General features: G+C 40.7%; 1 protein-coding gene across 1 annotated transcript in view; it reads right to left on the minus strand.

Annotated features, from left to right (window-relative positions):
• Window positions 1–15497, minus strand: part of LOC135697970 (uncharacterized) — a 38338-nt gene that overhangs the window by 7441 nt on the left and 15400 nt on the right. Inside the window, exons 2-3 of the mRNA XM_065217852.1 lie at window positions 5021–5113; window positions 4501–4604 (exon numbers count right to left, since the gene is read on the minus strand). Of these exons, the coding sequence (XP_065073924.1) occupies window positions 4501–4604; window positions 5021–5102 (186 nt within the window). The 5' untranslated portion in view covers window positions 5103–5113. The remainder of the gene's footprint in view (window positions 1–4500; window positions 4605–5020; window positions 5114–15497) is intronic.

Consider the following 15497-nt stretch of genomic DNA (forward strand, 5'->3'; position numbering starts at 1 on the left):
GTAATCATGTCAAGATTTCTGTAAAAATTCAATTTTAGGAGCAACAATGCTACTTGAGTCGAAATCATCACAATTTCCGTTAGAATTATGTTAGCTAGAATTTTAATTTCGGTTTCTACCATCTACAATAGCAGTATAGGTAGCATCTGAACATTGTTAGCAGCAGGAATAGATGAAGAATTTGTAGTAGGGAACTAGACTTGAAGTGAACTAAATAAAAATCATTAGGAATCCCGTTGCGCGAATCGTCAGGACGGGATTTCATTTTCGTTTTGATTGATCCAATCCAAGCTCCAAGTAATGTTGTCAATTCATCTTTGATATGATCCAGGGATTCACAACTGGGCAGTCCTTCCAAGACAACCTTGAACACACGTTCAGATCTAGTGTCGTAAGTAAAAAAATTATGCTGCTTCTCAGAAGATACGTTTGAATCCGTCCAAGGTTTCAACCAATACCCGGCATTCACCCCGACGACGGCCTATTTGAAGTGAAAACGAGAATTTAACGAAGTTCAAAAGTTCCGTGCGAAGAGCATGGAAATCGAAAGTTGTTATCACAATAGGGGGACCTTTTCTTTCTTATAATTAAGCCGGGAATGTTGAATGGAGTTTTGCCTGGATGATGAATCATTCTCATTATCCATGAGGATATCAAATTGAATACTCAAATAAATTTCATCAGAAGGGGGATCAAGAGATTACCCTTTTCTTTTGTGTTTAGGCGCCATGGCGTTTCTCCAAATCGATTTCCAAGCAGATTAATATGAGGATCGAAGTGGAATTTTCCAAATCAATATCCAAGCTAGATTACGCTTATACAAAATTACCATACACGAACGATAACCCAAATAATAGAACTATTGTACAAATGGTTTGGATGACACCTGGAACACATCGCTAAGCAAAATAACCATAACAATTTTATTAGGATACCTCGGATAGCGTCAAAACAAGCATCGAAGAGGAATAAGAGTCGAACAAGGTAGAAATTTTGCAGGTAATGTTGAGCACTGAAAAGTGCTGTTTAAATATGTTGTAGCTTAAGGTAGCAGTAACATTTCCTTCAGCAAAAAGCAAACAGATCCGCACGGCTAGAGCCACGATGCGGATGACGGATGATTCGTATCTTTGAAGACTGATATTGAACGTAACTAAAATAAAATTGAAAATTATGCAGACAAATCTACTTTTTTGTAAAGAGAATCTCGTCAAAGCTAGCATTGCACAATGAAAATACCATTGCAATGGTCCCAAAGTCTTATTTACCATTTCATTATGAGATTCCAATGCACAATGGTCCCAAAACCGTATTTAGGAATACACAAATATTTGCGCCCAAACCATCACTTTTAGGTGTATGGTGTCTCCGGGAAAGTTTCTTTATATTTTTTGGCCAATCTTTTTAGGTTAGTGAAATTAGGGTGGTCCATAAAATTGGTGAATTGAAAATATGAACTTTAGTTATGATTTGAGAAGGACCAATGCAATGTTCTAAAAAGATGTAGATCAATCAATTCGAAGCAACTTTGCTCAAGACACTAAATTTCTATCTCTTATGGTTCATGAGTTATGAATATTTTAAACAAGCAGGTTAGGGTGGCCCAGGTTGCTATATTTTATGCTTAGAAAGTTAAAGGAGATTTTCTTCGAAAAAATGACTCTTTTCAATTCTCAATTTCTCTAAATAGAGCAAACCGATTTTCTAACTTTTAATTCCATTTGAAATATTTTTTATTTTTGGTGAAAAAACTGCGAGAGCATTTTTTGTTTAAAGAATTTACTGCCCATAAAAGCACAACAGTCCCATATGAATAGGAAATCAAGCAAAGATGGGACAATTAGCTGGGGCAGTTTAATTTAATTAAAAAAAAGTCATTTTTTCAGCAAAAGCTAGCCATAAATTTTCAAATAAAAGAGATGACAGCTTTGAGAAATGAACGTATGAAGATATTAAAAGAAAGTCGATTTTCAAGGCGCCACCCTAACCTGTTTATTAAAAAAAATCACAACTCATGAACCATAAGAGATAGAAATATGGTGTCTTCAGCAAAAATATGCGCCATTAAAAGTTTTAAAAGTGTCTAGACCAAGGTCAATCTTTTTATGTTAGTGAAATTCGATAGTGTTTAAACGTCAAACGCAAGGCCAACTAAAAAAATTTAAATTTACCGTTAAATGCCGTACCCTAACAGAACTATCTACCTACCCTCTTCCAAGATCATTCTCTAGCTAATATATTATCACACTAAAGCTTCATGTTAGATAGCATTTCCAACCAACTCTTAAATTCGTGTTCGATGAAAAGTGTTAAAGTTTTATGTATGTTTGTCTGTGATATTATCTTAACTCATGAACTATAAGAGCTATCTCTTATTTTTATTTCTAATATTTTCAGCAAAGTTGCATCAAATTGATTGTTCTACAAGTCTCTAGAACACTGCATTGGTCTATCTCAAATAATAAAACGTTTGTATTTTCAATTCACCAATTTTATGGACCACCCTAATTTCACTAGGATCAAAAGATCGGCCAAAAATATGAAGAAACTTTTCCGAAGACACTATATAACTTAAACTGACGGTTTTGGCAAACATTTTTGTCTTCCTAAATACGGTTTCGGGACCATTGTGCATTGGAATCGCATAATAAAATGCTACCAAGATTTATCTTGACAGCTATCACCAACCAATCAATCTCAAAAGTGTGATTAATTTGCCCCGGGTCCAGAATTATTATTATTTTTTTGTTTATTTTTTTTTTTTGTGGCAAAATGTAGATTTCAAATCTTGTTCCGTTTTTTCGTGTTTCGGGTAGTTTCGGTTGAAGTTTAGGACGATGTTACACAGAAAGTTTTCAAGAATTGTCAATGCAAGGTTGCAAAGACTCATTTCAGCTAAAACAATGTTTTTCTAAATTATGAAATAATTAGATGACATGATCAAATTTTGAATTGGTAGGATACAAGAAGAGGTTACAAAGAATGTGTTTGACATATTAAACCTGTTTATTTCACTTCATGAGAGTCACAATCAGCGATTTTTCACAAACTCACTCACTCACTCACTCACTCACTCAGCGATCAGCAAATCGCTGATTGTGACTCATAGAAAGCAAAATTTACAGGTTTTATGTTTCCAACGCATACTTTGTAACCTCTTCTTGTAAGTTACAAGTAAAACATGCCATCATACCATCTTTTGGTTTTATTATTCCGAAAAACATTATTTTAGCTGAAATGAGTCTTTGCAACCTTGTGTCAATGATGAAGAAAAGTCTGCTAAATCAGGAAAATTTTGAAACTGGTTAGAAGCCGAACCCACTGGAATCCCATGAATTTACCATAAAGGAATTCAAATAGAACACGAAGCAGTTTTCAACATCACAAAACTATTAATTTTTATTTATTAAAACACCCACCCACATACACATTTAATTTATGTTGACACATAAATATAACATAACCAATGCTATCGTAAATCTGCCAGTAACGTTTACCGAACGTATGACCTTACCCTCCCCACTAAGAAACCTCCAAACTCCTGTGACACTTATGAGAGGTCGTGGAGTTCTCTGCATCTCTCTTAAGTAAGTGTCCATCTAAAAATTCTTCCCATCCCCAGCAGTTGCAAGGACGTGGCCAGAACAGTTCTTGACTATTGGAGTGTACTGCTACTTCCATCTAAGAGGCCGAGATCAATCCCATATCTCGGTCAATACGGTAACGGACGGAGGTGGCAATACTCACATAAAATGGTCTAGGACTTGTACCACCTACGAATTTGTGAAACTTGCTGATGCTAATGCTAAATGTAGATTTCAAATCTGCTTTTGATTTTCTTCTGATTTCAAATGAAACAAATTTCATTTTTTTTTTCATGTAAGATGATAGGAGAAAAAATAGGACCACGCATTTGAGATTCATGTTTTTACACACCAACGTATTTTGATAGCCTAATAAAATTCCGAAACTTCAATTAATATCTATTAAAAGTAACCATCAGAAAACAAACAACCATTTACTAGCCATTAATCTTCGAAAGCCAACATATTAAAATGCAAATACGCGGTTTTATTTGCAATTAACCAACGCCCCCCTCTTCTTTTTTTTTTTGTCGGACCCGATTGCATGACTACCAACTAATTTCTCATTGCGTTTTGGCGGAAAAACACTTGCGTGATAACTGGCAACTTATTTGAAATCATGTTCCCGCTTATTCCTTGTTTAACGTAGAATTGGAGAAAGAGAAAAAAAACAACTCTCTTCCGTGCCGAAGGTGGTGGCTCACGTTTGTTCAGCCGCTGCCGAGTCAATACACCTGAGCATCTGAACAAGATGATGCAGATAATGATGTAGCATAACATCTAAATTTTTCACATTCCCAGACGGTATGATGCTTCCCATCGGACAACAACTGTGTGCAAGCAAGTCATTCCCGAATGTAGACTCTGAGTACTAAACTCGTACCAGAGGTGCCGGAAACTTGTCCGCAGAACTTACCTCTAGTGCAGTCAATATCACGCACGGATGCTGCAGATAGACAATCGTAGACTCATCACTGTATCCACCGCAGGGGAATCGATTCAGCTGCTCGAGATCGGATGCTGAAAAGGACAAACGAGAATGTCAGATACATCTGGACTACCGTTAGAAATGACACATTTTGTAAGGATGCTATAAATCGTTCCAATGTCTTGTTCCGAACCAAGAAGAAACTTCCTTTATCGATTTTCCTTCTTCCAAACTAAGACGATATGAGTGAACTTTACACAGTTTGCCTAGCACAGGTACGGTTTAATTCTTGTAACATAAACATAAAGTATGACGATCACTCTAATGGCATCGCCGTAATTAGAAAGAAGGGAAATCGATGGCCTGAACCGACGAGTGACTCATAGAGTGTTTTGAAGAATCACTCAACAATTGAAGGCTCAACATCCAAACATCAATATACCTACATTTCCCATGCTTCAGAATGACGTCAGATTTTCACTCTTCAAGCGGCGGTTTTCTCACTTACCTTTCAATCCCGAGACCAGCACTCGAAAGGGGTACTTGTGGCTGTAGGAAGCTAGGTTACCACGTATCAGAATGTATGGCATTGAAGTTTAATCTGAAACGAGCGAGATAAAGGGAGAGAAGTGAAAATAGGCGATGAAACTGGGAGAAGGAAAGTGAAAATTACCAATCGGGCTCTAGAAATCAAAAGTGAAGCAATTATGTACGACGTTAATTTATGGTCCGATAGGAACAGGTTCCGTTGAATTTTTGTTGGGGTGGGTGTGTTTCCCATAGTCAAGTAGAGTAAATTTAGTAAAGAAAATGTTTGAAATATTACCATCGATGTGCAGACATATTGCTCGTCATAGACAATTTCTGATCCATTTAGTCAAAAAATCATAAAATTGTAGAATCGCGATTTTCGCACAAAATTCGCCTCTTCGATCAGTATGTGCCCTGAAGTGTTTATATTTGGAACAAAACAGGGATGGGTCTGGGTTTGTATTTGCACTTATTGACTTGTGGCACAGTTTGTACTGAACCGGTTGCCACCGAACCGGCCAGATATATGTATGTATAGATACAGAGACACAGAGAGAGATACACTTATGGGATAGTGGAAAATTTGAATAGTAGAAGACAGAAGTAGCAGCAGCAGCAGCAGCAGCGGATCCGCGTACAAACAATATTTTGAATTTACGGTTATATCACCGCGACGGACGGGTTGGATGATTCGAGTATAAACAGCAACAGAGTATTGGAGTGATGGGGCAGCAAAACAAATAAAGAGTCGAATATACGCTTCGCCGCGCCACGCCGATACAGCCAGTAGGTATGGGTCATCAGGTAGGCCGTCCGAATCCTCTCGACCGTGTAACGCACAAAACGAGACGGCTGACGACGGGGGTATCTGAACCGGCAAGAAGTGTGACCCGTGCGCGCAGAAAGTAGTAACCGGAAACGGCAAGATATGACCCGGAAAGATGGTAGACTGTGTTTGCAGCAGGGGTCGCTATTTGATCTTACCATAACTGCAAAGAATTACACAAGTGGATATACTTTTTTACATACTGTAAGTACTCATCGATCGCCTAATAAACAACGAAACTGGACACTAGAGTGATGCAAAATTTGAAATTTTCGCTCCACAATACTTAAACGATTCCAAATCGGATCCTGACTAACCTCTCAAAATTTGAACCCATTTGGTGAGAAACTGAGATGGCACAAACCATTTGAAGTTTGTATGGGAATTACTATGGTAAAACTAAGATTTTTGTTCATGTCTATCTAATAATTCACCATATCGGTCTGCTTCAAAAGCTTTCAACTTTACTTGTAGGAAATTTTCCCAGCTACAACTTTGCTCAAGACAACTTTTTGATTAATTGCAAGGATCGAAAGTTATTAATGGTTCAATGCACTGATGTCTTATGATCATGCTCAATCAACTGCTCAGCAGGCAACATTGGTGTTTCTGAGGCGTTGAATAGGACACAAAAATCATGGCTACTATGTCACACTGCAAAAAACAGTGTTGCCTGCAGAGCAGCTGTTTGATATTGTCATAAGTTTACCAATCTCTTCAATAATTAATAACTTTTTCCTGTCTCGTTTTACATAGAAACGATCTTGAGCAAAGTTGTAACTGAGAAAATTTTCTATAAGAATAGTTATCGAACTGTTTCGCAGCTCAATATGGAAAAAGATTAGAAGGCAATGAACAAAAAGTTCAGATGAACAACTTTATGGTAAAGAGTTCAGCTCATAAAAAACTCAACAGGCAGTGCTAGTGTAACAATAATTTTCCATTGTTTGCCGTTTTGTAGGTACCTGAATAAGAGTCGTAAAAATGTGGAAAAAATCGAGAAAAATCAAAGGGGTACCGAAGAGGAAACCCCATAACAAACTTTTCAACTTCTTGTTTCATTTCTAAGTCTCAGTATTATATTTGTGTAGGCACTGCTGGTCCAAATCGTTCCGATGCTTCATCCAAAACCGCTGGTCAGAACCAATCCGTCGATGATCCTAGTCGATTCACCGGTCCTTCCTCGATTTCAGCCGTTACGCACTTTTTCTCTTACATAAATAAATTTCAATTAGGTTTTCTGGAAAATCAATCCCCCCTATTCTGCGAGTCACGTGACTCTCTCTCACCGGTGAGGTGACAATAGTCACCTCGTGTGAGGTGACTCTCCATTTGATTTGCATGGAGAGTCACCTCACACGAGGTGACAATTGTCACCTCACCGGTGAGAGAGAGTCACGTGACTCGCAGAATAAGGGGGAATATAAATACTTGCACTAATCATTATGTTGAGTTCCATGTGATTTGAGGTATCACACGATGCATTTCAATTGTCCACTTCCCGGGGGTACCCGGTACATCTGAAAGAGGCCATTGTGATCATTGGGTCTGAATATGTCAACCATTGATCTTATAGTAACATTCTAATGTGATTTGAGGTGTTGCATGATGAGTTTTTGATATATCAATCTTTTGCGAATTCCCCAGTGGAATGTGGAATTCACATTTGTGTTCATATCTTCGGAACCATAATTTCGATCGGGAAGAAAATCAATAGCGATCTATGGGGATCTGAAACACATCTTTTGGAACTTGTTCCACTCAAATTGCTCCAGGCATCTCTGTGAAAATTGAGTGAGTTACAACACTCATACGAACTTACACAAAACAGAACTGATGTTGGTCAGTAACTGTAAAGCAGTGCAGCGGGCAGAAATCTCCGTTGGAGAGCACACCATTGTTTCGAAGCGCGTGCTAAAGTATCTGGGAGTGATGATCGACGACCGGCTAAACTTTAACAGCCACGTCTAATATGCTTGCGAGAAGGCGACGAAAGTCATCAACGCAATAGCCAGAATCATGCCGAACAATTCTGGTCAAAGCAGCAGCAAGAGGCGTCTTCTTGCTAGTGTGTCCTCATCGACACTACGATGCGGAGGTCCAGCCGGGATTGAAGCGCTGAAAACGAAGCAGAACCAAAGGAAATTGAGCAGGACGTGCGTTCCGGCTCATGGCCATGCCAGTCGTGAGTGCGTACAGAACCATTTCGATGGAGGCAGTATGCGTTATCGCCGGTATGATCCCAATCGGCATCACCTTGGCGGACGGCTACGAGTGCTACCGTATGCGTGATAATGTTTGCACCATTGAGCAATTTCAAAATTAAAAAAAAATTCTCAAAAATTTCGTTTTCGAGTTTTTTTTATTTATGCAAAGGGGGGATGTTTCTCAGAGTCTTAAACTATGTCAATCATCGATCGAGTTTCCACTTGCTGCAATTACGGCCTCCACACGCTTCCGGAATGCACGTCAGGTTTTAAATGTAGTCTGAATCCATTTCTCTCCAGGTACGGGTCAATGTTTGTCTGAGGCTTGCTGTACTCGGGTGGCGTTTAGAACAGGCCTTGGCCTTCATGACGCGCCATATTGAGTAATCCAGCGGATTAAGATCGGGGCTGGATGGCGGCCACATATCCTTCGCCCAGAACGGAAGATGTTCCTGCAACCACTTCTGAGTGCGGTTCGAGGTGTGGCACGGAGCCCCATCTTGTTGAAATACAACATTTGGCTTCGGACCGTACTGTTCTTTGATCCACGGAAGAACATACACTGGAGTCGCTTTTTACGCGGTTTTTTTTTACACGGTTTTTTTTTACGCGGTTTTTTTTTACGCGGATTTCGGAATTTACGCGGTTTTTTTTTACGCGGATTCCGGAATTTACGCGGTTTTTTTTTACGCGGATTTTGGTTTTTTTTTTACGCGGATTTCAGAATTTACGCGGTATATCGCTTTTTACGCGGTTTTTTCTTACACGGTCTTTTTTTACTTGGTTTTTTTTTACGCGGATTTCGGAATTTACGCGGTTTTTTTTTACGCGGATTCCGGAATTTACGCGGTTTTTTTTTTACGCGGTTTTTTTTTACGCGGGACGTATCACCCGCGTAAAAAGCGACTCCAGTGTACTTACTTAAAATCCCGATGTAGACCTCCGTGTTGACCTTGTCGCCTTCTGGAATGAACACCGGAAGTCACCAATCCAAACACCATAACGCTAGCAGGATGCTTGGTCAGATACACGTTCTTGTGCTCGTCGGCCACGTCTTTTACCGGAAGAGAACTAATATACCGGTCGGTTCTGGAATTTGATACGGGATCGACGGTAAACATGCTCTCGTCGGTGATCCGGATTTTTTCGCTTAAGGTAGTTCACGATTTTCTTGCATCGTTCGACTCGTAGCTCCCGGATGCGGTTGGTAATTATGTGAGTTTTTTTTTCGAGCCCTCGACTTCTCCCCGCAATCTTCCGTGCCGTAAAGTCACTGATCCCGTGTTCCTTTGCCATTTTCCTTATTGAACGCACTGGATTCACCCGAATCTTCCTTTTGATAGCAGCGATAACCCTCGGAACCCGAGCTGACCTCGGACGACCTGTGGCCACCTTCGCGGATAGTTGTCCTTTCTTTTCTCGATCTAAAACCCTTTTGATGGTCCACCAGGACACTCCCACGGCGATTGAAATGTCTTTTTGCGACATTTGCGCGTGGGACAAATCACGAATACGCTGCCACTGCCACATGGTGCAAATGTCAAACTAAGTGAATCATTTTCTTTTATACACAGCCTACTATGGTATGAGCTATAGGCTACGTGCATGCACAGAAAACCAAGGCATTGTATGCACAGGTGAAACGGGAACCTTATTTGTACGATGGTGCAAATATTATCACGCATACGGTATATGACGAGAGAAACCAGAGGAGTGCAAAAATGGTTAGAACGGTGTCGATGGCTAAGTGGCAGCAGGAGTGGGATGCAGCGGAGAACAGTAGATGGTAGAAGTCCACTTGACGCAGTTCTTGTCTGGTCATGGCTGCTTCAGGAAGTACCTGCATCGGTTCGGACACACAACGTCACCCTTCTGTCCGAAGTGTGGGAATGTGGAGGAATCACCAGATCACGTGGTCTTCGAATGTCCTAGATTTGATGCTGTGCGAGAGGAGATGCTCGCCCTAAGCACGAAGAATGTCGTTGAAGAAATGTGTCGAGAGGAGGACACCTTTAACGCCGTCAGCAGAGCTGTAACGCAGATCATGTCAGCGCTGCAGCGAAAATGGCGAGAAGACCAGCTAGAAAGTAGTAATGTGCTCACACAAGTGCGAAGTGAAAGCCGAAGCCGGGAGAACTCTCCGTCAGAGTAGGCTGAATCCACCACCGGGAGTTAGCCGAGTAGAACGCGACGCTGGGAACTAAATGGCTCACAAATTGGAGAGACGATCAGCGAAGTGGAAGCGCCAGTTAGCTGAGGTGAAGTGAGGTGCGTAATGCACAGCCCCCTCCGAAGTAATATGACAAGTGGTTCAGGGGAAAAAAAGGGTAAGACGTCCAAGGGGGTTTTAGTGCGGTAAGAATTCCACACACCGTGTCACCGCGACCGTGCGCCCGGTCGTCAAGCGGTGTCATGATGGCCTTTTGAAGGATTCCTACTTGCAAAAAAAAAACATACATACATACATACACATATACACACATACAGAAACATTTTCCGCTACCGTCGAGATGAGTCCGGGTCTTGGAATTGTGTTTTTGAAGTGATATCATAAACCCAGTCGGCGCCGCCGGGATGTTCTGAGACATAACATCTCTGATAACGCCTTCCTTCGGAAAGGAAGTAAAGCCGTTGGTCCCCGGTTCATGAGTTGATGGGTCGATAGGTAGGGTCCAGGTGTGAGAGCTGCCTCCCTGGCGTCAGTAGCATTGGTGCTCAGCACGGAAAACGAGATCGACAGAAAACAAATCAAAGAAAAAAAAAGTGATATCATAGCCTTTCGGTACACCTTGGTATCAGCATATTGTGTTATAGTTAGTCAAAATTTTCTCCCCAGGTGTGTAATTATTTTGCAAAATGTAATGAATATGTAGCTTGACATACCTTATTTTAAAACTGTATTTATAAAATCGTTACAACAGTGTTAGTGTTTAGCGTCAATTGATCGTACTTGGCTTCATTGTACAGTACTCTCCATTTCTCGATAATCTTTATTTCGATATTCCTTCCTATCTGAATCGTTTCAGCAACCCTGATCCTGATTCATCGACACTTTTTGAGCACAAAGTGTTTAGAATCGTATTGGTAAGCTTATAAATTGCTCTTCTGATTGTCGATTCCTCCATATTTAGGTGGTGAAAAGTTGAATCTCTCATTAAGATGTGCTCGTTCCCGCACTGATGCTGGCGTGCAAAAGGACCAGAACTAAGTAACTAACGGATTTCCACACAACATGGCATATAAGAGCGACACAAATTTAAGTTTAAATTACTCAAACTCAGTGTTGGAAAAGTTCGCGATATTTCACGAAGTTCACCAAGGGAAAAGTTCACGAGTCATAGTGAGTTTTCGCGAACTTTTCCATCACTGCTCAAACTCTAGTTTACGCAGTTTACTTGTAGACTGAGTAAAATTTTCTGATCCTCATAAATCTGTTCGAATATGACAAAAGTCGACGAAAAATTTACTCATTCTAGAAGTATACACTCAAAGAATAAATCACATATCTAATTGAAAATATTCATTACAATTTCACATATCTTTCATGTGATATCATAATTGGGAATTGCACCACAAAATCACATGTGTCAAATGAAATTTAAGTGATTTATCATATACAACTCATGTGATCACATGAATGTTATGTGAAATTCAGATAGATATCATTAGTTTTGTTAATTGAAAAATACTATGTGCATTCCCAAATGAAAACTTTTTCCGCGTACTAATTCCATATGTACATCGAGATGTTGCTCATATTAGAAAACAAATTTATTTAAAAGCTCGGAAAGTTTCACTCTGTGTATGAGTTAACTACGTTTTCAAGAATATGAGTAAACTAATCTCAACTTTGAGTCGACCTCATATTTTTTTCCTTTGGTTTGTTTTTTCGTCCTTGTTTTCCGTGCTGAGCACCAATGCTACCGACGTGCCAGGAAGGCAGCTCCCACACCTGGACCCTACCTATCGACCCATCAACTCATGAACCGGGGACCAACGGCTTTACTTCCCTTCCGAAGGAAGGCGTGATCAGAGATGTTATGCCTCAGAACATCCCGGCGGCGCCGACTGGGATTGAACCCAGGCCTGCTGGGGTGAGAGGTAATCACGCTTACCACTACACCACCGGCGCCCTTAAGTCAACCTCATTTGTCGTGTAATCGTAATTTATCTTTTTTTAATTGCTTTTAACATATACGGCGTAAATGGATGCACTTCCAACTCCAATTAGATTAAATTCGTTAAAAGCAGGTCTTTTTTGCTCGTACATGACTTTTACTGACATTTCCATTTTCGTACCTATTCATGACCACCCACCGCAACACGCAATACTTCTGCTAATTTTATGCAGTCCAATTACAGACATTTTTCGCAGACTACTGAAGAAAAAACTGGCATCTCTGCTTTAGTGACTAAAATTCAAGAAATAGTTGGATGAAATAAGTTTATTTTTAGTGAACGACTTGAAAATAGTGACCTAGCTACTAAAAAGTGACCTGCTACCAGTCCTGTAATCAGGATCCGGTTCAGAACTATTTAAGCACTGTGGAGCAAAGATTTCAAATAATAAAATAAAATAAATCCATAGAGCCGTCAAAGTAAACATGCATCTTCGGCTTCAGCTGCTTTTATAACAATAATTTGAACTAGAAAGCACAAAACTACATTTTTAGTTATCAGGCCAAGTGTGGGACGTTCAAGAAACTGGAGACAAGCAGCCACGAACCGAGGCGCAACATTGTACATCAGAGGACGTCATACCAGCAAAAGCAAAGTAGGGGTAAGAGGGGCATAGTGAGCATCCCGTGCACCAGCTTGGACTTCCGGCCGTTCGGAAAAAAATGGTTGGTCGTAGGATCAATATCATAATGATATTGAACCTACTACCAGTTGATCTGTTTCATGCAGCTAGAGATCCAGAGCCAAACTCCGGGATGCTCACTATGCCCCTCCTCCCCCTAAGTATGGGACAGTTATACTTTTATCGGTAGCGTAGATAGCGCTAGATTTGGCATACGTTTATGTGGTCATTTGTGTAAATGTATGCGAAATATTGCTCAAATCAGCAAGTAGTGTGTACAAGCTTGTTAAAAAGCTCAAAATTACACGAGAGCAATTTTATGCGACTATTAAAATTCATATTTTTTCTACACATGAATCTGACAAGCATGAATATGTACAACAGAAATCTTGACTGTACACGAACAAACGAATTACGGCGATTAAAATCAGGCATCAAAGCAAAATCTTGCATGAAAATTGGCCACTGGCCAAGATTAGAATGTGGTATTGTAGTGTGTGTGGTAATTCTTATATATCATCATGAATGAAGTGAATATTTCAACTGACTAAAATAAATACGAAAATTATGTATTTTAAGAATTTCTAGACTGTGCACGTTTTGGCCAGTAAAATTTGGATTGGTGTAAAAATAGAAGTTATCGGTGCATTCTTTGCAAATATTGGCACCGTGCCAAACATAGCATTACTACCCTATACAGGAACATTTAAATCGATACCGATTCGAGGCCAGCCATAATACTGCCGATAATCGCAAACCTGCGATATTTTTGAATATCCGCCGAGAAAAGAATAAAAAAAAAACATCTAAATAGGAGACACCACACTGAGTTGCACCATGCATCTTTCACTTCCCGGCGTCTAGCGGGAACCAACTGCTGACTCAATCGTTGTTGTTGTTGTTGCAATGCGTCCATCGTCGGTGGGGCTTCTTGCTGTCTTTTGCATTACCTAGCCCCGAAAATGGTGTAGAGGAGCCACTCGGCCGGAACAGCAAAAGCAACAGCTGAATTACAGCGCCAAATGTCCGTATCTCTGCCGAAGCTCAAGCTTATGCTAATTTGCCGTAAAACAGTCCGCATCGTCGTGGTTGGTAATCTCAGCGTGCGCTCGACCTCAGGTTAGGTTACACAATGTGACACGGTCATCATTCATTTCACACCGTTGGACTTTTCCTTCCAAGAAAATTAGTTCGTCGTTATGACCGACAGTAGATTACACCAGCTATGTTTACACACCCACGTTCTCGCTATTATATTACAAAATGTGCAGATTGCACCGGCCACAAAATATGCGCCATCCAATAAACAACCAGCTCTGCGGCGCACATTTCTTTATGCACCAACGGAAATAATTAACTATGGGGACTCACATTTGGCAGGGTGCCACTAAATTTAATCAACTACGATTGGCAATGAATCACGCACTAAATGAAACTACGAAACTACCCACTAGGGACGAATTAACAACAATTTGGTGTTGATACGACGCGAATTAGGGCTTTATTAATTACACCGGGGGGTCGTCAGGGAAACGAACCAGGATCACACAAAACGGAACCGACGCGCAGTAACGAACCAAAAATGTAGCTAACGAACGCCGCGACGGATGATGGTAAACTACCGAAATGGGGAAGCTTCGCTACTCGGACACACCGAGGAGAGGCGTTTGCTCGCTGAGCTGAACCTGTTCATGTGAGCGGAGCAATACCTGTTGGATGGTTGAGTTTGTGTTGTTGTTATGATGCCATACGGTCAGTTTGCTCTCTTTATCCATCCGCTCCGCGTGCCTTCCACATGTTTGCTATGCATTATCGTTGGCTAAGCTTGGAGTTGGAAGTATTGGTTCCACTACCCTACGCAGGTGAGAAGCAAAGCATGTGCTTACCGGTTTTTACAGCGGTGCCAGTTAGGCATTTTTTTGCAGATGGACATCAGCTATCCGGAACTGGGATTGATCTTAGTATCTGAAGAATCCAGGCCTTGGAACGAAACTTGGACGTGAGGCAATCGATTCTGCTGCGAATAGTGTGGATTCCCTGGAATTAGGATAAGAGCTGATCGTAGTGTTTCCGGACGTTGATAACCGGATCTCGTCGTTCTGGAATCAGAGGCAACCGTGAACCGGAACCGGAATCAGGACCAGCTGCAAAACGATTCAATCACAGCTAGTCGAAATGATGATGTCAAACATGGACATTGAGGTCTAGGATCCGAATTTGGCCTTGTCGGTTCCGGAATCGAGATTACATGGAAGATTCAAATATGAGTTAGTCTTAACATTGAAACCAGACATAGAGTTCTGGGATTCGAAACTGATCATGAAGGTGCCGGAAGCTTTACTGAAAACGATTTCTAAAATAACGTATAATTTGAAATGGGCCTAGGGGAACCGAATCCCAGTCAACCCGAAACGTAGAATTAGAGTACCGTAAGACGGGGTGACATTGAGCCTACAGGTGACATGGTGTCAAAATTGAAAATATAAATATTGATGTAGGGGAATTTACGTATTCTCGTCAATCTAAGCAGTGTCCGCACTTCTATTAGCATTTTCTCAGCGTCACGCACATATATGACGTGTCTGTTGGTTTACATTCATCTGCTGCTTGCTTCTCTATC

The sequence above is a fragment of the Ochlerotatus camptorhynchus genome, unplaced genomic scaffold, assembly GCF_037179485.1.
Source record: "Ochlerotatus camptorhynchus isolate MF236.1 unplaced genomic scaffold, CSIRO-AGI_Acam_v1.1 ptg000080l, whole genome shotgun sequence".
Classification (NCBI taxonomy): domain Eukaryota; kingdom Metazoa; phylum Arthropoda; class Insecta; order Diptera; family Culicidae; genus Ochlerotatus; species Ochlerotatus camptorhynchus.